General features: G+C 58.1%; 1 protein-coding gene, 1 long non-coding RNA gene and 1 pseudogene across 11 annotated transcripts; 1 reads left to right on the plus strand and 2 right to left on the minus strand.

The window, feature by feature from the left end:
- Nucleotides 1-3: 3 nt before the first annotated feature.
- Nucleotides 4-15,601, minus strand: C7H15orf39 (chromosome 7 C15orf39 homolog). 9 transcript variants are annotated; one of them, XR_008427236.2, is made up of 7 exons: nt 15,416-15,600; nt 8,552-11,250; nt 6,863-6,963; nt 5,224-6,587; nt 3,451-3,641; nt 3,146-3,330; nt 8-2,283 (listed from the first exon to the last, which is right to left on the minus strand). XR_008427236.2 is itself a non-coding variant. In XM_053927589.1 (4 exons), exons 2-4 carry the CDS (start codon nt 11,196-11,198, stop codon nt 6,243-6,245), a joined length of 3,093 nt encoding a protein of 1,030 aa, XP_053783564.1. In that variant the 5' UTR covers nt 11,199-11,250; nt 15,416-15,600; the 3' UTR covers nt 4,966-6,242. The 9 variants fall into 9 exon arrangements, 5 of the variants coding, with proteins under 5 accessions (XP_053783564.1, XP_053783566.1, XP_053783565.1 ...); XR_008427237.1 differs by having other exon boundaries at nt 10-1,145; XR_008427238.1 differs by having other exon boundaries at nt 12-728.
- On the plus strand, nt 14,316-24,239 carry LOC123479416 (uncharacterized). Of its 2 annotated transcripts, none has more exons than XR_011651421.1 (3): nt 14,316-14,925; nt 17,147-17,255; nt 17,376-24,239. It is a non-coding gene; the product is annotated as an uncharacterized lncRNA (long non-coding RNA). The 2 variants fall into 2 exon arrangements; XR_006655033.3 differs by lacking the exon at nt 14,316-14,925 and adding an exon at nt 15,687-16,649.
- Nucleotides 24,240-25,016: 777 nt separating this feature from the next.
- On the minus strand, nt 25,017-25,460 carry LOC112301694 (destrin pseudogene; annotated as a pseudogene).
- Nucleotides 25,461-26,279: the final 819 nt, after the last annotated feature.

Genomic DNA, 26,279 nt, shown 5'->3' on the forward strand with positions numbered 1-26,279 from the left:
AAGAAGGAAACTTTATTCAAATAGATCAACTGTGATATAGCACCGATGAGAAATCAGCACGGCTGTGAGGCAGCCCTGGGGCCAGGCCCCTGTCTGGCTACACAGCTCTGCTCTGCGATGGCCTGCTTCGGGCCGTGTCTGCTCTGGCCTGTGCTGGTCTGCTCTGCTCTGCTCCAGCGAGGCATGTTCAGTGTTCCAATTCAGTCAGGGAAACACAGCCTTTAGTCTTTGGTGGAAAGGAAACGTGCACTGACCGAAGTCAGAGGGGAACTGACTTATATAGACAGAAGTCCCTACCCCTGGTCCCTGATCAGTCTCTCCTCATGCAAATGAGGACTCCAAATCCTCACAGTTTGATTGGTCCAAAAAGCACTTTCCTGATTGGTCAGAATGGAGCTACTCAGAATGGTCACTGCTGTGCAGCTCCAATTGGATGGGGAAAGCCTCGGTCCTATTGGTTGAAATAGGACTCCGGGAACTCCTCTTTACAGGTGGCTCAGATCCCAGAAACAGTGCAGGCAGGCACTTCACTGCAGGCCTCTCCCCAATGTGCACTTTGTGTGAGAGGCCCCCGTGTAGAAATGGCTGCCAGGCTCTGTTGGTTTTTTTGGTTTTTGTTTTTGAAATTTGAGTGCAGTTGGCCACCAGGAGCTCTTTGTGGTGGGACAAAGGTGTCCTCTTTCTCAGGGTTCATACCAAGTCCCAGGCCAGGACTACAGCCAGACTCCCTGCGGGGGCAGAGGACACAGTGGGGTGGGACACAGGCCACCCAGACATCACTGGGGCTCCGGGCCCAGCGGGCCAGCTGGGAAGACAGACATAGAGGGGCTCTGCCTGAGGGTAGAACTAGGCCGGGACCAGGGCAGTTCTGTCTTCTGGTCAGACTTCCGAGCTGAGAGCCTGCCCACCATGGGCAGGGAAAAGGGACCTGCAGTCTTCCCTCAGTCCATGTTCCCTCCTGCCAAAGTGAGCTCCATATAATGGGGTGCAGAAATATCGGGCACTCCTTCCAGCTGTCCGTGGTCTCTTGGGGTGGTCTCTACAACCCCCGGGGTGAGTCAGGATGGGGGGCGTCTCAGCAGCCATGGTGGGAGGGGAGCTGGGTCCTGGGGTGGGGGTCCGCACATCACAGATGGGCCTGAGGGCTACAAGGGAACAGGGCCACCTGCTGTGGCTTCTCGGAAAGCCAGTCTGTGGTGCGGGGCGTGGCACCGGCCGAGCCAGGAGAGGGCTCCCCTCCAGGAGGAGCCCAGGGGTGTGGGGCCGGCAGTGCCCATGAGGCCGGGAGAGAGGTAGGCTAACTCCAGGAGAAACAGCCCTCACAGGTGTGGAAGATGGCTCCGGGCCGGCAACAGCTGGGAAGGACTTGGCTCCTTTCCAGGGAACTGCGACACCCATGGGCTGGGAGTCAGTGTTGAGGAAGCACTGCAGTCCTGCAGGAGCTGGGGACCCTTGCCACCTGAGGGACGTGAGAACACTGGGTAGTGGTGGGCAGGGGTGGGGTAGACCTGGCCTCTGCAAGCTGGGTCCTGGTGTGTCCTCAGGGCTAGAGGCGGCAAGCTCAAGGGTAGGAAGGGTTGGACAGGTCTACCCTGGCTTCCCACATGGGGGAAGTGCCAAGAATCATGCAAAGGCAGGCAGGGCCCTGGTCTGGGAGGGACCCAGATCCCCTGAGTAGGAGCAGTTGCCGGGGTCTCTTGCCCACTCGGGGTGGACGGGAGTCCAGACTTCACTAGAGGACACTCGAGAGGCAGGACCGAGTTCGGCAGACGAAAGACTGGCAGGGGCCCAGTCCCTCCGACGGGGTGGGGTTGGGTCAGGGAGGTTTGTAGGATCTGAGGGGGCACAGCCCCGCTTTGAACCCCAGTCTCTGAGCTTCGGGTAGGAGAGGAGCGAGCAGCTACAGTGAGGGCTTAGAGAGGAGCCTGCCCTGGCCCCGCTGCCCCAACTGAGAAGAAAAGGGTCTGTACGTGAGTATCCCATGGCTGGTGGAGAAAGCAAGGGACCCCCTGCCAGGTCTGGTAATCTTAAGAGGGGCCTCTTGAGGGCCTTCCAAGGAGCTCAGGGACTCAACACCCCCTTTCCAGGAGCACGCCCCCTTCTCACTGCCCCGAGAAGACACTGGGGCTTGAGAGCTGGGTCTCTGGAGGACAGAGGCAGGGGCGCCGGGGGCACAATGAGCAGACCAGGGAAACGCAGGGGTGTCACGTCAGATGGGGTGGATACCTCCAATGATGCGGGAGCCTCGGAGGGGCAGTGGCTAGAATGTCAGGGCTGGTGTCCCTGTGGAGACAGTGGCGTACCCAAGGAGCTCCCCATCTGCCTGCCAGCTCTAGCCCAGCCCAGCAGGAGCTAAAAGGGGCTGTGCTATGCCCACCCTGCCCTGGAGCCGGCAGGGTTGGGCCAGGGGCTCCTCCTGGGGTTGGGGACTGGAGGAGCTACTAGGGACAGGCCTAAAGAACAGCCAGAGGTAGACTCAGTGCCCGCAGACTGGAGCACCCCCCACAGCTTTCCTCAGGCTTCCCACCTGCCTCCAGCTTCCTCGGCTGGGCCTCAGGGGCAGCAGCCCGGGCTAGAGGCACCACTTCATCTTCCAGAGGACTGTGGGGCCAGAAGACACACTCAATCAGGTCAGTTGGGCCCCGCTCCAGTCCCCTGAGGGGCTGAGGGAAACACTTCAGGGAGAACAAGCCAGGGCAGGAAGCACCCGGATGTTCCCGAGGGTGCTGGCAGTCAACCCCAGGCACAGCACTGCTCTCCTCCTCCCTCTGGAGCTGTCCTCTCACTCAACTCTTTTCGGGGTTAACTCCTGGCTGCCAAGGCCCTCGGCCTGTGGTACCGGGCCCTGGTGCCAAGTGGGGCCGCCAGGAGGCAGGGCTTCACTCAAGCTGGAGCCTCAGTGCCAGGTGTCCTCTTGTTAGCTCAGGGCAAGAGACGCACACGTTGCCTAGCACGGCCCCCTGAGGCAGAGAACAAGCCCGGCCAGGGCAGGCCTGGGCCAGGTGATGGAGGTGGAGCTGGTGCAGATGTTTCCTCTCCTGGCTCCCAGCTGGCCCAGAACCCTCGGGACTGGCTCGGGCCTTAACACAGCCCCTGACTTGATGTGATCGTCAGCATGCTCCTAGACTTCCTTCTGTTTCCCTACCTGTAACCTAGAAGGGATGGTCCAGGTCACTCGGAATAGGATTTCTAAACACCTCGGAATCACTTGGGCAGTTCCATTAAAAACCCAGATGCCTGGGCCCTGAAGACCATTTTCCAGGTGATTTTGCTTGAGAAGTCCGGTCTGGGAGCAGCCCTGCCCAGGAGCCTGGGACAATTATGGGGGACCTGTGGGGCCAGAGAGGCACATTCAACCAAGGCTGAGAGGGTCCCACTCATGTGAGGGGTGGGGGACACAGCACCAGCACACCTTCCTTGCCCTCAGCTCTTAGACATCAGCACTCTTACCAAAGAAGGGAATGGCCTTGGTAAGAAAGCGCGGGGTGGTGGCACTGCCTCCCTCGGTCAGGATTCTTGGGCAGCTCTGTTCCTGCCCTGCCACCTTAGGCTGGGGCCTCCAGGACAGAGGTGTCCCATGGGGAGCAGCTACCTCCTCCCAACACGTCCAGCTCCGCAGGACTCTCGGCAGCATCACGGTCCTGTAGGACACAAGTGGACAGATGGCGAGGCTCAGACCCCACCCTGGAACCACGGTAACATTAGCTCAATGCATGCCTGCCAGGGAACAGGGGCACAATATGTGTGCAAGGAAGGGGGAAGTGGGGAGGGAGAGGAAAAAGGAAGAGAAGGAAGGAAAGGAGGAAATAAAGAAGTTAACAGCCAAAGCCAGTGCGGCCCTGGCAGTGAGGCGGGCGAGGCTGTCCTTGGCCTGGAGACTCAGAGCAATTCTGCCCGTGTCACAATCCTGTCTGAGCAGCTTCAACTCTAACTTTCTATGCTGGAGTTTTCTGCAGACACGGACCACACCCCATTCTCCAGGTTCCAGGACTGAATGAACTGATGTGCAATAGGTTGGAATTGGAACCACGGCCTCTGGCCTCGCCCCTCCTGCCGGGTTCCCTGTGTGCCAACCAGGGTGCCTCCCTTCCCCAAACACTGCTCTAGGCCTCTGTGCTGCTGTTCAACCCACACTGCTCTTTATGCCAGCCCCCACCCTCCTTGTCCTGCTGGTCTTCTAGACCCACCGCAGGTGGAAGCGCTTCTGGGACCATGACACCGGCTCACCCCCAGACTAGGACAGGCCCCTCCTGAGCTTCCACGGCACCCTTTCCCTAGGGTGTCACTGGGGGGCCTCGCTACACTGGGGTTACCTATTTCCCAGCCCGTCCCTTACTGGGGCTGAGTGCCGCCACTCCACACCCTGGTCCGGTGCAAGGCCAGGCCCTGGCTATAGGAGTGACAACGTAGCTATGGACAGGAGGAATGGTGTAACTGAGCTCAGCAAAACCCAATTAGGGTCAAGGCCAGGCACGTGGGACCAGCCCTAGTGGCCTGGCCCCTGGAGCAAGTGGAGGGGAAACCACGTCCAGGAAGCCCTGAGAACAAACGTCTGCAGGAATAGAGCCCCACTAAAGCGTGGGAGGGGCTGTCCCTCTGCAGGATAAATCACCAGAATGGGGAGTGGGGAACAGTTCTGTTCCACTTAGACCTTGGGGGACACATCCTTGGTCCTGAGCGGCGTATGTACTTGGGTCTGGAGACCAGCGCTTCTTACCAGGGAGTGGGCTACAGATCAGCAACCACTAGGACCTGTAAGGGTCTTAAGGGGCTTTCCTGAGCAGGTAAGTGGCTGCCCAGAGGGCAGGTGACAAGGGCCCACACGGCCAGAGCTAGCTGGGGCAACACTGCTGGAGAGCCTTCTGGGCTGGGAGCAGGAGCAGCTGCAGCAATTCGGTGAAGGGCTAATAACCTGGTGAAGACATAAAGTTCACAACCCCCCCAAACACACAGCCAGACCCCAGATCCCAAACCAACCCATATGCTTTATTGTTTAATGGCCTGCCTCTGAGACTGTCTCTGTGGGGGGACACCACGCCCGGCACACCCACGGCTACACAGAGCTTGGAGTGCACCGCAGGACTGAGGGCCTTGACAGGAGGAGCCTCCGCCAGTTTCTTCATGCTCAGGTCCAGTGCCACTTCCTCCCTAAGTGAGCAGTGTACCCTCGAAGGGGCCTCCTGGGCAGGCGCAGTCCCCCTGGACCACAGACTTACTACAGACCTTAACTAGGCCAAGGGCCTGGCTTGCCGGACTCTGGGCTCAGGTTAGCTCTGCCAGGAGGTAGCCCATAGCAGGCCTGGCTGACGGGGCTCCAGCTTGTGCAGCTCCAAGGTCCTCAGTCCACAGCTTCAGAGACCTCCCAGCACGAGCTGTCTCTCAGCCTGTCCCTTCTAGTCACTGCAGATGCTCGGCTTCCAGCAGACACGCAACGCTCTTGGGATAATGCGCTAGGTGAGGTTGGTAGTTTAGGGCAGGCCTGGGACCTCCCAGGGGTAAGAACAGCAGGCCCAGAACAAGGATGCCAGCCCCAGGCTGTACCCCTGTTGGGGGTGGGGGGGAAGACTCCCTCAGGGAGCTACAGGCTGGGGTTTAGGACCCAAGCCCAAACACTGGGGCTGTAACTCCAGGCTTTCCTGGGGAATGACTCTAGAAAGTGTGGGATACACTGTACCACTCCAAGATAACCAAGTCCTACGAGACATAAAAACTTTCTGGAGGTTCTGTCTGCCTCAGCCTCATAGCCCAGACCCTGGCTGGGAACTGGGCCCTTGTCCTGGGGAGGAAGCAGGGAGCGAACTATGGCGGGCGTGTGCCAGGCGTCACCCCCACACAACCCTGTGAGGTAGGCTACGTTGTTGCTTTACAAATGGGGAGCTAAGGGCTCAAGGGAGGAAGTGACTTGCCCAATGACACAGCAAGGAGCCAGGGTCCGGGCCCTCGTTGGTGGAGCTCCAAAGCACACACGTCTTCTCTGAGGATGAAATGGAAAGTGGTCCTTTCTAATAAAGGCCCTCAAGTTCAAAGTCCAGGGACTCCCAGCCTGGCCTGGAGGGGAGCACGGAGTGGGGAGCTCGGAGCGGGGAGCAGGGCCAGGTGAGAAGCAGAGAAATTCCAAGGGCACGTCCCCTCCTCTGCTAGGCAGCTGGCCAGCGGAAGGGAGGGGCAGAGAGAGTGATTACTGAACAGTAGCTGTCCAAACAGTGCCAGCCTCCGGTGCTACAGGTGATGGCTCTGGCCGCTCAACACCTCTGGGCAGGGCGAGGGCAGGGCTGCTCTGGAGGTCTTGTGGCCCCAAGTGGGCAGTGCCAGGCCATTAAGCCAGGCGGTTTCCAGCAGTCTTCGGCAGCGGGCCCTGAGTGTGGGGCTGGGTGGGCTGGCGCTGGCATCAGGGGCAGACGAGGCACCGTGGGACCCTCCCCCAGCAGTTGCCTCTGCTTTCTCCGGGCCAGGAGTCGGTGGCTTCCTCCCCAGCTTCCTGGCCTTGGGGATGGCTGACTTCTGAGCCACGGAGAGGCTCTCTGGCTCATCTCTGGCCACGGTGGGTTCTGAGGACGGCGCACATCCAGCCTCAGTGTCAAAGTCACCTGGAAAATAAACACACGGTCATGCTACAGACCCCAGCACCCCCAGACCCTGTCTCCTGGCCTCCAAAGCTATCTAGGCCAGGGGTCCCACTCTGTTCCAGGCCAGGATGGCCACAGCAGGGCCACAGAAACCATGACCACGTTCCCTGCATACACTGGCTTGCCAAACCATTAAGCCGAGAGAGCATGCTTCCCCCCAGGTAATGCTCGAGCTCTCCCTGAGGAGGGCACGACGCAGGAGAAGCTGTTTGGTGCAAGGACAAGAGGAACAGGACCTGACAGAGAGAGGTCCACGGTTCGCAGAGTGCCATCATTTTCTGCCACACTGCCGCCAGGGCAGGAGCCTGAGCCCCACAGGGACGCCGGAAAGCAGAGCCTGGAGGGAAGGGGGTGGAGGGTGGAAGGAGCATCAGTGGGCATGGGAGGGCGCTCTTGGCCACAAGCACGGCTACTTGGAAGAGAAGTTGCCCCGGAAGCGCTGTCTTAAGGACACCACGGAAGGGCAGCACCACAAAGCCGTGCGGAGCACCCAAAGCTCAAGAAAGGGGTGGGGACAGGGGCGCGAAAAGGTAGCTGGCAGCAGGAAGCGGGGCCCTGAACTCTCGCAGCCCCAGTCAGAACAGAAGGGGGCTGTGAAGTGCCATGGGCCCCACTGTCCAGCAGGCAGCCCAGGAGAGATGGACCTATTTGTCTGCGCCCCAGAGAGCCCAACCGCACAGGGAGAAGGTAGGCCTGTGCAGCCTCTGCACAACGTACAACACGCCGTTGTCTCTCTCGCGGGATACAACGCTCCCACCAACGCCATGTGTGCCCCATTAGGTCAAATGCCCCAACTTGTTAAGTGCTCAGGGGTCAGCAGCGCTCGTCACCTAAATGGCAGGCCCCACACCTGCCCCTCATTTCGTCCACCCCTTCTCTACCCGACCTGGAGCTTGGACCAGGTGAGGGCCCAGGGCAAGGCTGCCAGGATGGGAAGGGGGCGGGGAACACTTCTACAGCTGGACAGATGTGGGTGGTGAGGAGGCAAGGGAGCAAGGAGAGAAAGACAGAGCAGGCCTTGACCTGAGATCTCCTGAGGTAGAAGAGGTGGCAACACACAGCACTGGGCACCATCACCAAAGTCCTGGAGGAAGAAGTGAGATGGTGCCCACCACGAGAGAACACAAGCCCCCCTCAGGGTGAGGTCCAGCCACCTGAGCTGATCAGGGGGTGCTCTTAAAGGCACAGAGCATGTGGGGGAGTGAGGTGCACAAGTGGGTTGGGAAAAGCAAACTGCAAAACAAGACCCTGACTTACTGGGGCACTTCATGAATGCAAATACCTGGGAAGCCTGAAAACTGTGCACCCAGAAGGCAATAATGTGGAAGGGGGGACCCCTGCTGGGCTTCAGGAAGGAGGCACTGGGTGGGAAATGAGTTTAGGGAAGCGCTCAGGAGTGTGGCCTGGGAGGATTAAAGCTCAGAGAGACACCAGGTGCAGAGGTCCAACACGCAGTCGGGAATGTGGAGCTGGAGCTCAGAAGTGGGGAGGCTGGGAGAGACAGACAGGGGGAAATAACCTCAGATAATGAACGGGGGCCTGGGCAGAGCCCGAGTCCAGAGAAGCCTGCAGCAAAGACAGAAGGAACAGCAGGAGGGAGGGGGGGTCCAGGAAGATGCAGTGCCAGGATGGCCAAGAAGGCAGTTCCGTGCGGACGGAGCAGTCGGCACGTTCAGCAGCTTACAGAAGAGGCTATAAAGGCTGTCATTGACCCTGGAGGTGAAGAAGGATGGGAGTCCAGAGTCCACCCTGGAAGGCTAGCCACCCCCATGACCTCCCTCACCCCTCCCTGGTTCTAGGGCCTCCCTGACCTTTCCAGAGGCCCAGGAACCCCTCAGCCCCTGGCTGTGAGCACTCATACAGCCCACACACCTGTCACTCGCTCACACAGCTTTCGGTGGCGACTGGGGTTGCCCCATGCTCACCCAGCTGGCGACGCACACAGTCCCGCCACTGCAGGCCCAGCAGGTCGGGGTATATGTCAGGCAGCTGGCGTAGCGCCAGCAACTTCAGCATGCGCGAGGTGCAGCCACGCAGGGCCCGCTCCCGCAACGCCCGCTCCTCTGACAGCGTGGTGGGTCGCAGCTCCACCCGGTGCTCCTGCAGCACGTGGTCCACGGAAGCAGGTGGCAGCCTCGGGAAGAGCCGCTCCTTCACCAGGTGGATGGGCACAAAGATGGCGCCAGCCCGCACGACGTGGGGGAAGGGGCACTGCTGCGTGCACAGAAAGCGCTGCAGCTGGGACAGCAGCTCGCCCAGCAGCCCCTGCACAGCCCGGCCGTCCTGCCACGCTGCCTGGCCCCAGGGCCCAGCCGTCTCCAGCCATTCACGCAGCTTCTCGGGTGGGGAGCGGGCCACTGAGCCCGAGATGGCATCACACAGGGACTCATGCAGCCCTGAAAAGTATCGCTCTGGGGAGTCCGCCGTGACAGGGGCAGAAGCTGCAGCTGGAGCCTGGGCTAGAGCAGGTGATGGAGCCACAGTAGGGGCTGGGGCGGCCACAGATACAGCTGGAGCGGCCACAGATGCAGCTGGAGGACTGGGCAGTGCCAGGTCAAAGCAGGCCACAGGCAAGGGCTGGGCAAGAATCTGCAGTCCCATGGGCATGGGCGGAGAGGTGGGTGCAGGCTGGTCAGAGGCAGGGACCGAGGTGGGCACAGATGGGGCCATGGCTGCAGACAAGGGTGCCGGCCGGAGGATCTTGAATTTCCGAAACATGAAGGCCACAGAGCTGTGGAAGTTGGTCTTTGGGGTGGCCTCTGTGGTCCCTGGCACCCCAGGCGGCTCTGAGACTGGGCTCCCCACACCCGGCACGCCCACGGCTACAGGGAGCTTGGAGGGCACCGCAGGACTGGGGGCCTTGATAGGAGGGGCCTCTGCCACAGGTTTCTTCACACTCAAGTCCAGTGCCACCTCCTCCCTAAGTGAGCAATGCACCCTCAAAGGGGCCTCCTGGGCAGGCACAGTCTCCCTGCAGTCTCGGTCACAGCTGTCCTTGGGGGCTGGGTCGGGCTCAGGTGAGGCCTCGGGCATCTGCACTTCTAGGTAGTCGCGGTAGGGGGCCAGGCTGAAGACATTGTCAATAATGGGCATGGGTGGAGAGCCAGGGGACAGCGTGCTCTGGCGCTCCAGAAGAGACCGGCGCTCCTGGGCACAGGAGGGGAGTGCAGGCGGGGTGCGGGGAACTGGACTATCTCCGATGACAATGGGTGCCCCGGGGTGCTCTTTGAGCTGGGTCTGGGGCTGTTCTTTCCTGCAGCTCGGCAGCCACACAGTCTCCTGAGCTTCCCGCACTTCAGTCACAGGCTCTGGGCACGGCTGGCAGGCACGCACAGGCTGGCACGCTTGCTGGACGGCACTTGGCTGTGGCACAGCCTGAACACTGTTCTGGGAAGGTGGTGTCCCCCTGAGCCCTGGGGATGCTCCATAGAGAACAAGGTCATCCCGTGCATAAGGGAAGCCCAGCGACTGGGGGGCAAAGTCAAGTGGGCACCGTGGAGCAAGAGGTGGCTCCACCTTGAGGCCTGGTGAGGGTGTAGGGAGGGGGACAGAGGGGTAGGAATAAGTGTCCAGCCCCGCTGGGGGCATGCAGGGTACCTGGGCTGTCTGATGCCTCAGGTAGGGGCTATTCAGCCCACCAGCCAGGTACCCAGCTCCCTTGTGGGCTCCCAGAGGCTGCAGCGGGGGCGCTGAGCTGTAGCTGCTCTGCTTCTCTGGGTGGTGGCAGGCTGGAGGGCAGGACAGAGCCTGCGGTGGCGGGGGGAGTGGGTAGTTGGGTGGCACTGTATCCTGGTAGGCTGGCCCCAAGGGTTGGGCCAGCTGGGTCCAAGGACTGGGGGGTCCCTCAGACAATGACTGCTTGGGGTCCCCAGAATAAGAACTTGCATACTTGGAGGCCAGGAAGCCCGTGCTGTGGATGGTCTGATACTTGTCCAGGAATGCCTGGCACGGGGAGAAGCTCCCTGAGGGGTCTTTGCCAGATCCCCCAACTGACACTCCACGCAAGAAGGTGCCATCCAGGGACTGACCCTTGCCAGGAGCCAGGGCCAGAGAACAAGGTGGGTCGGCTGGGGGTAACAGGGGCCCGGTCATCAGTGTCCAATCAACATCCAATGACCTCTTTGCTGCCCCTTCCCCCAGGCAAGCCGAGAGCCCGTAACACAGAGGGCTGCGATAGATGGGTTTGGGTGCCGCCAGCGGGGGGCACGCGTAGGAATGAGCCTGGGGACCGAAGGGCAGGGGCTCACCGGGGCCAGACTCCTGCACCTTCTCAGAGCTCCCTGCTGGTGGGCGATAGAGCAGACAGCTGGCCAACAGGCTGTCATCCCGAAGTGGGGGTCCTGCGATGCTGGCGGGGTACAAAGGTGGGCATCGGGTCCAGGATGCCAACCGCTCTGACCCTGCTTTGGCAGCACCCTCCATGGGGCAGAAGTAGGCACCCTTGTAGTTGCAGGGGTCCTGGTTAGCAGCAGAGGGGGCCAAGCTGTGCCGGGGTCCAGAGTCAGCCTCCAGTCGGGGCAGCTTGCCGTACATCATGGGCCCCAGGGTGCCCTGTGGCCGCTTCTCTGCCATCACTGTGAAAAGGCTTCAAGGCCTCCAGGGCCCCAGCTACTCGACTGCTGACCTGGCACAGAGAGGGAGACAGACACGGGCCATCAGAAGACCAGGCTACAGGTAAGCAATGGGCGGCTGCTCTCGCTGGCTCACCCTACACCTGAGAACTTGGCACTTAGAAGATACTCAGTAAAGATTCTATGAATAAAGGAATGAATGCATGACATAATGCAGAGGTTCCCAACTTTATATCTTAAGCGGCAGAACCTTTTGTTAATGAATTGTGCAGCAGCCCTATACACACTCCCCCACCTCCACCCCAGGAGCCCCTCTGTTCCACTTTCCTTCATGTGGCCCCCAAGACAACCTCCTTGGGCTTTCAGACTTTGAGGCCACTTCAGCCTGAGGGTCACTTTGTTGGCTACTCCCCCTGCCCCATACATATAAGACCCATTCAACCCCAAGTAACCAATGAAAAGATGGTGTGAGAGGCAGGCCCTGACCTCCCATGACAAGCTCTAGTCCAAGGTCCCAGAGTGAACGCAAGATGCCCACTGGAGCCAAGATGTGGAACGGGGCGTTGTCTACAAATGCAGGTTTCCTGTGACATTCTATTTATTTTTTTAAAGATTTTATTTTATTATTTTTTTTAATTTTTATTTTATAGAGGAAGGGATGGAGAAAGGGAGGGAGCAAAACATTGCTGTTTGCCTCCTTGCAAGCACCTTGACTGGGGACGGAGCCCACAACCTACGCATGTGCCCTGACTGGGAATCGAACCAGTGACCTTTTGGTTTGCAAGACAACACCCAACTCACTGAGCCACAGCGGTCGGGGCCTGTGACACTCTTTAGATCTGTTTTGGAAGAGGGCTATATACGCAAAGCAGCCTCGATTCACCAGAGGAGCCGAGACCAAAGAACGAGGCAGACAAGTCTAGCTCGTCAGTTAATGAATTTAACAGGGAACTTCTGTTCGGACGAAACACAGTCCTGGATGGCAGCAAAACGGGTCCCCACACCTTCCACCCCCAGGCTATGTGGTTATACCCCCTAAGCAGGGAGAATGTGTGGGTGACCAAAGGCATCTGGTGCCAGAGCAAGTTCAGAGACAGATAACATTGAGGGGGACTCGCCCTGGAGACAGAACCAGTGAAAACCCTGTGACTAGCCCAGAGCTCTGTGCGCATATTCCAGAGCTGACCTGGGGGAGGCGTGGGGGCCGGGGCGGGGGGGTGGGGTGGGAGTCGAAGGCCCGGGTTCACCCAGATGGGAAGATGGCAGATCACCTTTAGGCTGGAGCCGCTGACATTCCACACAGGATCTGACCTGCTGGGCTTATTTAAAAATGGCAGAGCCAGGCCTGGAACCCAGGTCCCTAGGCCCAGAGCAAAACAGATACTGGGCGTATTTCCGAAGGGCCGTCCCCCCCGGAGAGGTGACCCCCCCAGGAGAGGTAGCCAGGTGCATCGCTTTGCATAAGCCACACTCCCTCCCACCCCCGCCCCACCCCCAACAAAAGAACCACAGCCGCCCTGCAGGTGGTGCTGTGGTACCAGCAGGGAAGTCCCAAAACTTAGGGGAGGAGAGCCTGTGTCCATCCCAGTCCTTAAGCTGCAGTTGGCTGGGAGCACCAAGAAAAGCAGGTGGGGAGGTGGGAGGATGTGAATGTCCAGGCAGGGAGCCTCCAGGGCCTGGAGAGTGCTAGTTTGCAACTCCCCCATTGGACTGGTGTTAAAACTGAGTGCCAGCGAAAGACAGGCCCAGAAGCAAAGCCGAGCAAAGACTGGAACCCAGGCCCACTGAGGTCAAGCGTAGGTTTCTTCAAGGCGGCAGGCACTCGATGACCTATGAGGGGTCACGAGGTCAGTCTGCTAAGGCCACATTGACCTCCCTCTACCTCCCCCAGCACCCTGTTCCCCGAAACCCTCAGGTGGCTTAGAAAAAAATAAATCAGCTCAGTCTCGCTGTGATTAGGCCGTGAGCCAGGTGCTACAGGTTTCTATTACCAAGAAGCCGCAAACAGCCCTGTCCTCCCTTCCGGCTGGTAGCCAATGACAGTCACAGGCTCAGTGTTCAATCAGCATATTTTGGGGACAGGGAAAGCCAAAGGTAGTATGGGGGCCAGCGCCCACTCCTATCCCAAGGAAGCCAGGTGGAACTCTCAGAAAGTTGGCTCAGGTCCTAGCAGGAAACTAGACCTCAGACCAGCCTGGAGAAGGGATGTTCCAGAGAAGACAGGAGGGGGAGTCAGCACCACAGTATCGACAGCAGTGCCCTATGCTAGGGACTGCGTCCCAGGAGAACGGAACTTCACAAAAAAGGGTTGTATGGCCCTGGCCAGGTAGCTCAGTGGGTCAGAGCATCGTCCCGATACGCCAAGGTTGTGGGTTTGATTCCCGATCAGGGAACATACAAGAATCAAGCAATAAATGCATAGATACACGGAACAACAAATTGTTGTTTCTCTCTCTGTCCCCCCCTAAAACAAAAGAGGCTGTATGGTTGTGGGGTGCTGAGCCCCACCCCCTGCCCTCAGGAGCTCTGGAGTAAATAAGTGCTGGTTCAGTCTCATCTCCCTCAAATGTTCCCTGGGGCTCCTTCACACCCACTCCCCAGTCCCAGGAGTCCTTCTCTCCTGGGCTCTGCCCACTGTGTGCCTTTGCCCTAGAGACTTCCTGAGACACCCTAAGGGACCCAGACTGGAGAGGTGAGGCCGCCCCTGGGACCCTCAGGGGCCTTTAGGAGAGAGGAGTCCCCAGAGAGCCATCAATCAGAGGACCTGAAGTGTGCGGAGGCGACCTTCCCATCCGCAGGAGAAGGAGGCCCGCTCCCTGAAGTGAGGCCCCTCTCCACTCAAGTTGGGGGCCTCCTTTCCTGACACACACGTACTGAGTGGGCAAACAAGTGCTTTGAGAAAGATGGGACTCCAGAGAGCAGGGTCTCATCACTCCTTGGGCCACCGCGATGTCGCTGGCTGAGGCTGGAACTGGGCTAGGAGGATGAACCTCAGCCAAGGCCCAGGGCAGCGTCCGGAAGAGCCAACCAGCACTGTGCCATCCAGGCCCTAAGCTGGGAGACAAACAGATCCGTGGCCCAATTCCCTCTTCCCGCTCTGGGGGGTGGGGGTGGGCGGTCTCTGGATGGCTGAACCGATGTCGGGAACGACCAGGAAGAAGAGTGATCCTGCCCAGCTGTGGCCAGCATCTGGGCTCTCAAAAGACTGAAATTGGGCTCCCTTCCCGTGTCCTCACACTGCCCCTGGCTGAGGTTCTGGGACACTGCTATCCCTAGCACCGAACCTGGGCAGCCTAGGCTACAGTGGAGGGACAAGGGTCGCGGGATTGGCCTTCACCCGCTTTCCTCTGTCTGCCCTGCCCATAACTCTGGTACCTGGGGCCCTCAGCTGCCTGGCTCAGGGTGCTTCCGGGTGTCCCCCATGCCCTGCCCTGTGGCACTGGGGCGCACGTGCACCCCAGCAGGCTGATACAGGCGGCCGCCACGCAGGCAAACCCGTGCCTGCAAGTACGTGCATGGCCCACATCTGCACACACTCCCCTCCAGAACTGCGTTCTCCCCTCGCTCGGGCCCCGGCACACGCGTGCACGCACGGAGGCCCGCGCACCGAGCCCCACCGACAGACACCCAAAGACTGGCGGGAGATCCGGAGCAGGGGCGGCCCGGCCACAAAATCCAGGCAGCCACCGCCTCGGGACGATCGCGCCAGCCTGGGCTGCGGCCAGAGGGTGAGTCAAGCCGTAGCAAGGAAACCGCAGGGCCGTCCAGTCCCAGCAGGGCGCGTCCGTGGTCCCGCGGCGCCAGAGCGCCCGCTGCGCCCCCGGCCCAGGACCCCGGCCGCCCCCGCCCCAAACCTTCCCTGAGCTCCGCCCGGACGGTCCGCGAGCGCCGGGGCCCGCGGGAGGCCCGAGGGCTCGGCCCCGCGCTCCTTGTCTCCAGCCCCGCGCCGGGGCCCCGCCGGAGCCCCAGAGCACTACCGGCCCTGGGAGCCTCGAAGTCCGGGGAGAGCCGGGGCAACGGCGGGGCCCGGGACCTGCAGCCCTGCGGCCCGGGGCTGGCTGCAGCAGGCGCCGCACCGCCCTGGCTCGGGAGCGGCGCCCTCCGCTGCTCCAACCCGCCGGCAGGGGCGCCCTAGGGCAGCGCCGCCCACCCATTCCCCACGCGCCTCCCGCAAACTCGGCCCAAGTTTCCAGGCCGGCCGAGCGGCCGAGCTGCTACCTGCAGGGCGTCGGGCGGCCCGCTGCTGCCGCCCGGGGCCGCGGCCGCATCCTCCAGCGCTGCCGCAGCCGTGGGTCCTTGGCCCGCTGGGCCCTGCGCGGGACCTCGCGGGGAGCTCCGAGCCTAGAGCCAGCCTCCGCGCTGCTGTTCGCGCCGCCGCCGGGCGCTGTCTGCGGTCCGGGTCGGGGAGGGCTGGGGGCGGGGCGGGGGCGGGGGCGGGGCGGCCAGCGCGGTCGGGGCAGAGCCCGGCGGCGCTTCTAGGAGCCTGTGCTCCCCTGGGCACAGGATGCGGAGGGCCTGCGTGGGCCAACCCTCCGAGGACCTGGCTGTGGGCGCAGTGCACTGTCTGTACCCGCCACAGCCCACGAACCGGTGCCGGTCGCGCCCCACACACGCCTCCATTCAGCCACTTCGTTAGATTGCTTCCTCCTTGTCACTTTCTAGCTACGTGGCCCTGTGCATGCCCCTTGACCTTGATGAGTTCCAGTGTCCGTAATATTAGTAAAACTGAAACTATGTCATAGTGGTTTTGTTGTAAGCTTCAGAAGAGGTTGTATTAAAATGCCTGGCACACGGTAGGTCCTCTGGCTCCCTTGACCAGCACTGGTGGCTTTAGGGAGCTGGAGAAGGGCTGCTTAGTCTCAGGGCAGCCGGCGGCGAAGACGAATTCCAGACAGAGGTATCTCAGCTCTTGTTAGAGCCCAAACACCCTTTTGAGGAAGGGGTGATTTTCCCATTCCTGTAGTGAGCCAGGAACGAGGGTACGAGGTAGGGGGTGCTAAGTGAACTGAACTTTTTTGGCAAATCTCCCTCCATAAGACAGGCCTGAGCCTGTGGAGCCTGCGAGATGGGGTGGGGCGAGCATTCCCAGCCAGGAATGGCATATTGCCAAGAGAGAGGCTGGAGGGGTGAAAGGGCTGTCCTCAACCCTAACTCTCCGGGCTGCCTGATTTGGGATGAGAAGCCCCTTGGTGCCGCTGCCTTCTCTGAAGAAATCTGGTCAGTTCCTGGGCTGCCTAAGAACCGGGGACAGGTGTGTACAGTGGAGGAGGGAGGTGCATGCCAAAGGTCAGAGAGCAAGTTCATGGGGCAAAACCTCCCAGGCCACCTGCTCGGGTGTCAGAGGTCAGGGCTGCCTGAGTCAGAAGTCTGTGCAGGCCTGAGGCACCAGGTTCCAAGAGTCAGGAAGCTGTTGGAGCAGCTGGAGCTGAGGAGGACGGGCTGGACCCTGCAGGTAGGAATAGGAAGAGGCAGTGGAGGTCAGCTGGGAGGAGAGGAGAGGGTATCACTTAGTTGAGAGCGGGAGGGGCCTTAGGACTAGCCTGGACAGATCTGGGGAGCAGAGGCTCAGAGAGGGCTGGGGCTTTCCCAAGGTCACACACACTCAGCATCAGGAAAGTGCATCTGAGTGCTGACAGCTAGTACTCACAGCGAAGCCTCAGGTCACAGGCTGCTTGTTCTTCCCTCCCTTCCCCCTCCTCCAGCACACCTCTGCTCGCCCCACCTTTGCCTTGGTATTTGGGGGGTGGGAGGAGGGCAGTGCTTTCAACTCTTAGGTCTAGGACGCTCAGGTGGCCTGGTGTTCTCTCCAATCTCTCTGAGCCTGAGTGAGACCCACCTAGGCCAGGACAAATCTGATAAGACTCACCACCCCACTAGGTCCTGTCTTCATTCGGGACTCTCACGAAGGCAGCAGCTCACTTAATCAGCGTCTTGTCCATTCCTTTGCAGCATCACTTTAACACATTGGAATATAAAACAAAGGGCACAGGGTGGGGGACTTGGCAGCCATTTTGTAACTTCGAGGAAGCCTCAGCTTCCTAATCTGCAAAATGAAAAGGTGAGTGTCAAACAAAACCAGTGTGGAAATTGCTTATAAACTGTAAAAAGCTCTGTACGGTGTCAGCTGACTGTCACTTTCTGAAGGCCCTGACCTTGCCCTTTTCTTCTGTACCCCAAGGGTCATGCATGGAACCTATGGAGAGAGGTGGCTATCAAGCCTTTGTCTGATGGCGGAAGTAATCAATACAACGTGGCTGCCCTGGGAACCCCGCGTTTTATTAGGCTGCGGTGTAAGAGGGGAGAAATGGTATTGAGGTTGGTAACAGTCTGCTCTTATGTGGGCTTCCTGGGCAGAGTTAACCATGAAAAGTAGCTCAGAGGAGTCTGGGAAGGTGGTTTCACACTCACGCACACACCACACCAGGCACGCACGGGCTCCAGGGGCACACATCCCTCTTCCACCCCACCCCAGACACAGACTACTGTTCCTGGCTTCCTGTGAAGGCAAGGTGAGAGGTCGGCTCCCCAATGTGGCCACAGCTGCTATTTACAAAACTTTCCTTCCCTGGAAGAGCTCCTTCCCACCCCAGACCAGGGAGATGTGGCACCAGCAGGCACGCTCCAGACAGAGACACAAGGAGGTGCGGCGCCTTTCCCCAAGACGCACAGCACTGCTCTCCCCAATGCTTTCAGACCCCGTTACAGACCTTGCCTCCCCCACGAAGGCCCCCGGGCTGCTCTTACAGCCTCTCTCCCCTCTCTACTTCCTCCCAACCGAGGAACAGCTCGGTGTTGTTGGGTGGGCAAGGCAGGGGGCTCCTACCTGGAGCATGGCCCTGGGAAACGTTATGTCGATTCATTCGTACAGCCATATGCGGCAGGTGTTTGCAACACGTAAACTTGAGGTTTGACCTACTGAGTTGTGTGAACTTAGGCAAGCCCCTTGACCTCTGGGTTTAGACTTCTCATGACTAGAACATGTCCCAGAGCTTGTGTGGATCCAGCGAGTTCACAGCTTTCTTTGTAGTAAGCCCTCACCCAGGGGTAGCTCTGAAGGAGGAGGGGTGAGGCATCCGGCCCGCATAACCGAGAAATGGAGTGGCTTGGATTCCCCCCAGACCCTTCCAGGAGAAGGCTCATGTACGGCTGGCGGTCGGGAACCCTCCCCTATGGAGCACACAGAGCCTGAGGGCTGAGCTGGACCAGAGGCCAGCAGTGTGGGCTCAGAGCACGTGGGATGGACAGGACCGGGGGTGGGCCAAGGTCGTGGAATCTGATTGGAGTGAGGTGAGCCACTTCTGAAGGTGTACTGGCAAAGCAGAGCTTCCTCCTGGAGGGAAGGCTGGACACAGTACCCTGTTGCCTTGCTATGGTGAGCAGAGTAGAGTGCGGAGCCCCACCTCACCTCCAGAGGAAATCAGTCTCTCAGAGGGGGATCCCAAAGGCAGAGGGAGGGAGATGGGCCTCCCTGGAGGATGGTGCCTGCCAGCCTACTGGCTACAGAGAAAAAAAAAAACAAAAAACCTATGCAATAATTTGGTGGTCTAAGTACAAGGAAAGTGGGAGCTCTCTAATAAATTAACAGCCAGTTTGGGTTGCCTGGCCTTCCCATCTTTCCTCCCACCAAATACTGAGGACCCCCAGGCTTTATGCTGGCAGTGAGTGGGCCCCAGCTGCTGTTCCCCAGCACAGTGAGAGAGGCAGATGGAAGACAGCCCAGCGTGATAAGTGCCTGTGTGGGAATAGGGCTGTGCAGAAGCCTGAGGAATAGGGGCTGGGCCTTGAGTCAAGAGAGGGTCCCCATTCTGGCTGTGCCAAGAGCCCAGCCACTGAGGGGTACGGCTTGGTACTAGAAGCAGTGGGCAACATTCCCTCCCTGTCTCCAGAGAGGTCTTTCCAATGTCCCTATGTGGCTCTGTCACCCCACCCCCAGCTTGGAGCCTCCCAGGGCTCCTCCGTGCCAATACGCCACTGCGGCTTCTGCTTCTCTCCCCATTGCCACTGCAGTCCCCAGAGCCCGCCAAAGCTGGGACGCACCTCTAAGCTTTGGAATATGCTTGTCCAGCTCTTTCTTTGCTCACTTCCTTTGGCCTTCAAGATTCAGCTGAGGCCCCTCCCTCCAGAAAGTCTTCCAGAGCTCCAGACTGCATTCAGTCATTTCTTCTGAGGCCTCACGGCGTTGTGAACTCACCTCCATGCTAACATTACCTGGCTCCCTACCAGACTGTGCAGGGACCTCCCCGAGGCAGGACCTGGGTCTGTCTGAGCGCTGGGACCCCAGTGTCCAGCCCGAGGCTGAGTCTGGCCGTGGTTATGGAGTTCGTGGCGAAGGAGGACTCTGCACAACTGAGAGAAAAGAAAGGCAGAAAACTCTCGCCAGACCCAGTGAGATGAGCACCTGAAAGGAGCCTCTGCTTCCCAAAGCTCCCACCCAACAGCCCCCACACTCAGCCTTTCAGCCTCTCAGGGCCCACAGCACCGAAACTCAGACCAGCAACAGCCTGCCGCCAGCCCCCATTTCAACGTGGGAAAACTGAGGCCTGGACTGGGGCAGCCGGGTCTCCTAAAGGCCTGTCCAGCCTGTACACGAGCTTCCTTCTTGTTCTGACACTGCCTCTCCCTCCCTATCTCCTCCCTTCCCCCAACCTAGGGTAGAAAAACACCTGGCTACACTCCACCTGCTTGCCTCGTGCTGCCTGCAAACCCATTCTTGGGGGTTCCCAGCCCAGGGCTGGGCTTGTGAGGAGAGGAGCAGCCCCTGAGAAGGGGAGAGGCCGATGCATTTTCCCCTCAGTGTCGCAGCAGGCTGCTTCCTCTGCCCCAAGGCTGGACTTAGGTCAGCCTCCCTCATCATCTCCTGTCCTTTCCCCATCCAGGGCCTCTCTCTGGGGACCTCCTCCCCCAGCCTCTGGGCCCTGGGCCAGCAGCACAGCTATTCTCAGGATGGGAGTTTGGGCCCGAACAGCCTGTACCCACAATCCTGACTCCTGTCTTGTATCCATCTTGCTTCGGTCGGCCTTTGGCCTCCGTTAGGAGTTACCTTCCCCTAGCCCCCCAGTTCAAATGTTTGGGGGGAGCTGCAAATCCAGCTCCTCCTGGCTCTGTCTGGGCCTCTTCCGCCAATTCTGGAGCATGCTCTCCTCCTCCCGTGGGTAGATGGGGTAGACCATGGCAGCCTTCCTAAGGCCGGTTGGATAGTGGGGTCTGGGCCAGGGGGGTGCCGCTGTCCCCTCAGAAGCAGCCCACTGCGGTTTCCAACACTTAGAGCTGATTACTGAGCTCGGCATCAGAGGGCTCAGCTCTGGCTTGGGGCTGGCACGGCAGCTGCTGATGAGGGGGAGGTGTGCAGTGAGGCTAGCTGAGGCCAGGGTCAGGGCAGAGAGAAGCCTCGTGCTCCCAGGAGGAGCGAGAGGCTCTGCCCCAGATCCTTCTTGGCGTTATCTCAGCTTAGTCTCACGCCCTGCCCAGGAAAGGGGCCGCCAGGGTCCTCCCACAAACACCCACACCCAGCACCCTCGGGCTTCTGGGAGGCTAGCAGAGAGGGGCACTTTGTCCTCGTTAGGGGTTGGGCTGTGGCTCTGATGCCTTACTGACTGCCCTGTGGCTGGAGGCGCAGACCAGGAGAAGTCAGGTTTCCAGTGCGCAGGGCTTAGGCTCTGCGTCTGAACCCTGCTTTGCTTCTCGACGGTTGTGTGAGCCCGGACATGCTGGTCACCTGTCTAAGCCTGGGCTGCCTCCCCTACAGAGTGGGACGGCGATCCCTGTCCTGTAAGGCAATGCACAGTATAGAAAGTGCTTGGTAAATACAAAAATGAATTTTAAAAAGGAAAGAAAAATAAACAAATAAAAAAAATTTTAAACAAAGCTCTGGCCAGGTAGCTCAGTTGGTCAGAGCACCCTCCCAATAAACCAAGGCTGCGAGTCAGATCGCCCGTCAGGGCACATAAAAGAGTCCACCGATGACTGTATAAATAAGTGGGAAACAAATCTCTCTCTCCCTCAATCAATCAATCAATCAATACAATTTAGGGGAGAAAACGTGCTCGGTGCAGTACCTGGCGCAGCCTCCTCTCCACACCCGCCATTTACTTCCTCCAGGCCCTGCTGTGGCTCGGCCTCAAGCTTCCCCCATTGCAGGCGGGTGCAACTGCAAACTTCACAGAGCCGACAGCCCACACGTGGGCCACCCCCATTGCCAGCTGACCAAGAGACATGCCCCCTTCACGTTCAAAACAGCCTTGTGCCTCGGCCGCACTGCCCCTTGTTCCCCATCTCTGCCCACTTGATGAGCATTTAACAATCATACAGCCTTTACCAGGCACTGTTTTCAGTACTTTACAAATATCAGTGTGTTTAATTTATTCAGTCCATGTAATGGGTTAAATGAGAGAATGCTGACGTGGACTCAGGGAGCTGCGGTGGGCAGGGGCCCGGGCGTACCCCCCTCCTGTGCTGGGGCATCTTGGGCCGTGCTGCCGGCTTGGGTGTCGGTCCTGCCGCCTGCCACAAAGCCACCCGGGGGCTGGGGCCGCCATGGGCGGGCCAGAGTTTCTGGAAGAGCAGTGACAGCTAATTAAAACTTCAGTGCAGTGACGCCCTCTTGGGGCCACGATTGCCTCAGTCAGTCCCCTCGGGGAGAGCCCCTAATTGGCCCCCTGGGCCCTGGTAATGATGCAAGCTCACCAGGCAGAGGGCAACAGGCAAGGAGGGAGCGACAAAGGGGGAAGGAAACAGGTTGGCGAAAAAATAATGGTAACTGTCCTCCTGTGGTGAGAGTAGTGACTTGGGAGTCCCCAGGTTGTCACTTAATGGCTGTGCAACTTTGGATTAGTTGCCTGGCTTCTCTGAGCCTCCATTTCCTCCTTGAAAAGTAGAGATAATAAAAACTCAGGCCCTGGAGGGTTGCTGTGAAAAGTCCTTAGCACACGGCCTGGCTCAGAAGTAGGGACTCATGAAATTGGAGCAATTATTATCATGTTCTGAAACCAGGGTTACTGCCAAAGGTTTTCCATACCATAAGCCCATCTAGTTCTCAGAGCGTCCTGGGAAGGAGGAGAGTGGGGACAAGCATTGGATCGAGGGAGGTGTTTCACTTCCCAGCTTCCTCTCCTAATGACCTGGGTCTGGGTCCTGGGCCCCTCGAGCAGTGTGGAGGAGCAGGAACAAGGGCTTTGGGTGCTGTAGGAGGTCAGGCAGAAGGTCACGGAGCAGTGTGGGATGCAGACGGAGCCAACGCCTGCAGAGCGGAGAGGACCTAACTAGTCAGCAAGGGGCAGAGATGCTCAGCGGGGTGGCAGCCTAAATAAAAACCTGGAAACCAGAGAGAGTACAGAGAGTGTCCAGAAGCCCCAGCAGCCAACAGGGCTAGAGTTGGGGCAGGCCAATATGAGTGACAGCCACCCTCTACCTTGCTGACGCCTGGGACCTGGCCCTTGGGGACCAAAGTCTCCCCTAGCTCCAGAGTAGGCTGTGAAGAGGGGGATATGGAGGAGGGGAGAGGTGTTACCTGTTTCCTTTCTGGCTGCAGCAAAGTGGAACTCACTAACTCTGCCGCCCTCTGTGTGGCTGTCAGCCTCATCCCGTCTGTGAGGCCTCTGTCAGCGCACCGCACAGGTCTGTCTCCTGGGCTCTGCAGCCCCTTGGGCGGTCACACGGGTCTGACTGGGGCTGGAATGGGGTGAACCCCAGACCCCTCCACGATGACCCAGCTCAGTGACATCACCCCTGTCCTCCTAGGCTATCTCCAGTGGCACCCGACTCGTGTTTGCCTGGCCTGCAGCAGGCCGGGGGGCCCAGGACACAGCAGTGGGCCTTTCTGCTCCTCCGTGCTGCCTTGGGCAAAGCGCAGTCTCAGAACACAAATCCTTTCCAGGCCAGGGCCAGGGCCAGGGCCAGGGCCAGGGCCAGGGTGTGGAGGAGATCAGGGTGCTTTTTTTTTTTAAGTTAGAAATCCTTCCTTATTACACAAAGCCGATGCAACTCCTTCTAAGTTTGGCTGCCTGGCCATCTCTATTGTTCAGAGTGTGTGTGCGCCTGTGGTGTTAGAGGCAGTCACTTCCACGTGTCATCGGGGAGCAGCTTTGTGTGGGTGTCATCCTTTGTCATACCCACTTCCCCTTCCACACAGAGTTGACAAAGGACTCTAGGAAATTAAGAAGCTCTCCCAGACCCCAGGGCAAACATACGCCTCCTGTTCTTCCACACCTTATTATGCCCGAAGCAACTAATTTCTGAAGAAGACTCGGTGAAAGCTATCACACGTGTCCCCGCTTATCACTGTACTGTTTTATCATTTTCATTAACAACGTGTGTTACAAGGAAGCCCTGATTCGCATTATAATTAGTTCTTACGAGACATTGCATATTCTCCTGAGGACACATCATGATCCCCAGCATGCAAGGTCGCTCTCGGAACAGTCTCCCATCTAGTACATGGAGCGCTCGCCACAGTAGGAGGAGTCGCGTCCTGTCCCACACGCGTGCTGGGAACGGTGCTTTGCGAGGTCATTGCCGACTCACATTTGTGAGGACTTCCCCGTTATGGGACAGTCTCCATCACACACGTGGCAGAATTAAAAGGCTGCCAGGCTCCATGTCACTATAGTTCATATGTTAGTATTACTGCATGTTGTGAGAATTATTTTCCATGGTTCAGTTTAGCTCGAGAGAGAATAAAGAATTTGGGCAAAAATCAAAAAAAAAAAAAAAAGAAGGAAAAAAAAAAGAATTTGGGCAACAATCATTACCAGATTATGACCAGTTTTCTAAGCTAAAGAAATAAAGTAATTGCTGAGGTTAACAAAAATACAATAATTCTCTTCATATGACCTTGTACTGTTTTATGAACTGCATTATTACAAATCATGAACTCAGTTGGGAGGCATCCTGCAAAGAGAAAGGTTGAAGGTTTGAGTCCCAGTCAGGGCACGTGCTTGGTTTGTGGGTTCGGTCCTCTGCCTGGGCACATAGGAGAGGCAACTGATCGATGATTTTCTCTCACGTGGATGTTTCTCTCTCTCTCTTTCTCCCTCTCTCCCCTTCTCTCTAAAAGAATAAATAGCCCTGGCTGGTGTAGCTCAGTGGACTGAGTGTGGGCCTGCGAACCAAAGGGTCACCGGTTCGATTCCCAGTCAGGGCACATACTGTGCTGCAGGCCAGGTCCCCAGTAGGGGATGGGTGAGAGTCAACCACACATTGATGTTTCTCTCCCTCTCTTTCTCCTTCCCTTCCTCTCTCTCTAAAAATAAATTAATTAAAATCTAAAAAAAAAATTAAAAAAAAAAAAAAAAAAGAATAAATAAAAATCATGAGCTTAGCAAAATCTTTACAAGCCAACTCATCAAAACAGACATTTGGGCAATAAGAATTTAATTTTACACCAATAAAACTTTAGATTTTAGACAGCCCTTCCTGGTGTGGCTCAGTTGGTTGGAGTGTAGTCCCATACTCACACACACACACACACACACACACACACACACACACACAGGCTGAGGATTTGATTCCGGGTCAGGGCACATACCTAGGTTGTGGGGTCCATCCCCAGTTGAGGCAATGGGAATGAACCAATTGACGTTTCTCTCTTCCTTCCTCTCCTCTAAAATCAATAAACATATTTTTAAATTTTTAAAAAAGACTTTAGACTTTATATTTATTTAGGGCTGTTTGCACATTTTTATAGAATGTTTAGTTTGCTCTAATAGATGATGAGATAGCTCCACCTCAGTGAGACCCTGTGCTAAACAGATTTGCTTTACTCGCATAGCTACAGGGTAACATTAAACTCGGGAGGTTTTGATTTGTGGGACTGAATGATAACCTATACAGGGCAACCTTCAGAAGCTACAATTAAGGCCCTACCTAGCTTTCCAGCAACATAAGCCCAATTGAGGTCTTCGAGCCCATTTGCTTGACACGCGTGTTTTATGCCTTGAAATTTATTTTTGATTGCATCCTGGGAGCTCACATAGATCGTTTCGTTTTTCTGAATTCCTCGGTTTCAGAGCTCGCATTGTATAAAGCACAGCAACCATCTTTCTCAGGAAGCACTCCCAAAATGCTCGAAAGAACTGGTTATGGTGACACCTACGTCTCCAACCAAGACCTCTTTGCCTTCGACAATGACACACGCTCTGTCCACACTGGAACAAAAAATGACAGGCTTCTTTCTGCTCTTGGTTTCTTCTGGTGTGGAACACCTCCTAACTTTAATGTTATGAAAAATGCGGCATACTCCATCAGCAACCTGCACCCCTTAGGTCATCTTTGCCGCCGCGGGGGGCAAAGGGGCGCAGAGCATGGAGTCTGTGGGAGCTGAGTCTGCGAGCTTCCTGCGGAGCAGCACTGAGCCAACAGGTGAGGGGATGACGGGGGGGGGGGGGGGGGGGCAGGGGCCTACCAGGGGGCGGGCACGCCTCTGGGCCCAAACAGGACTGTGCATGTCACATGCTGCCACTCAGGATGCTTGTGAAGGCAGCTGGTCAGCCCTAGTAAATCAACCATTTATGATCAACCACGGCCTGCTCTGGACCCTCTGCCAGCAGCCCCCTCCCCTCATGCAGTCCCTACCTCCTGTCAACCAGGCCATCTGTAACTCACTTGGCTCCAATTAGCTGGGTAATTAGCACCTCGTAAGGCCTGCCTGCCTTTGCACAGCTCCCCTGGGAAGGGGTTTCAGGCGGTCTCCATGATGTCATAGCCCAGGGCAGGGCAAGTCCAGGCAGGTCAAGGGGCCAGGCTCAGCATTCACTGACACGGGGTTACCAGCATAGGGCAGTAGTGCCAACTGCCAAATCCCCCAGGGACTGGGAGGCAGAGGAGCCCCACTCAGGACAGGGCTTCTCCTGCAATCACCAGGACTGTGCATGAGCACCCACCCACACCTCCTCAGCAGCTCTGCTAATCTGGGGACTCCTGACTGGCTGGGGTGTCAGGGATATAGGCAGGGCAAGGGGAAGGGCAGGAGGATGGTCAAGGCCCCCTAGGGAAAGAAGCAAAAAATTTGGGGTCAGATTAGGGAGCTGAGTGGGGAGAGGGGATGGGGCAGCCTGTGGCAAGTGGGGACAGAGGAGCCCTTTGACTG

Source organism: Desmodus rotundus, chromosome 7 (assembly GCF_022682495.2).
Source record: "Desmodus rotundus isolate HL8 chromosome 7, HLdesRot8A.1, whole genome shotgun sequence".
Lineage (NCBI taxonomy): Eukaryota > Metazoa > Chordata > Mammalia > Chiroptera > Phyllostomidae > Desmodus > Desmodus rotundus.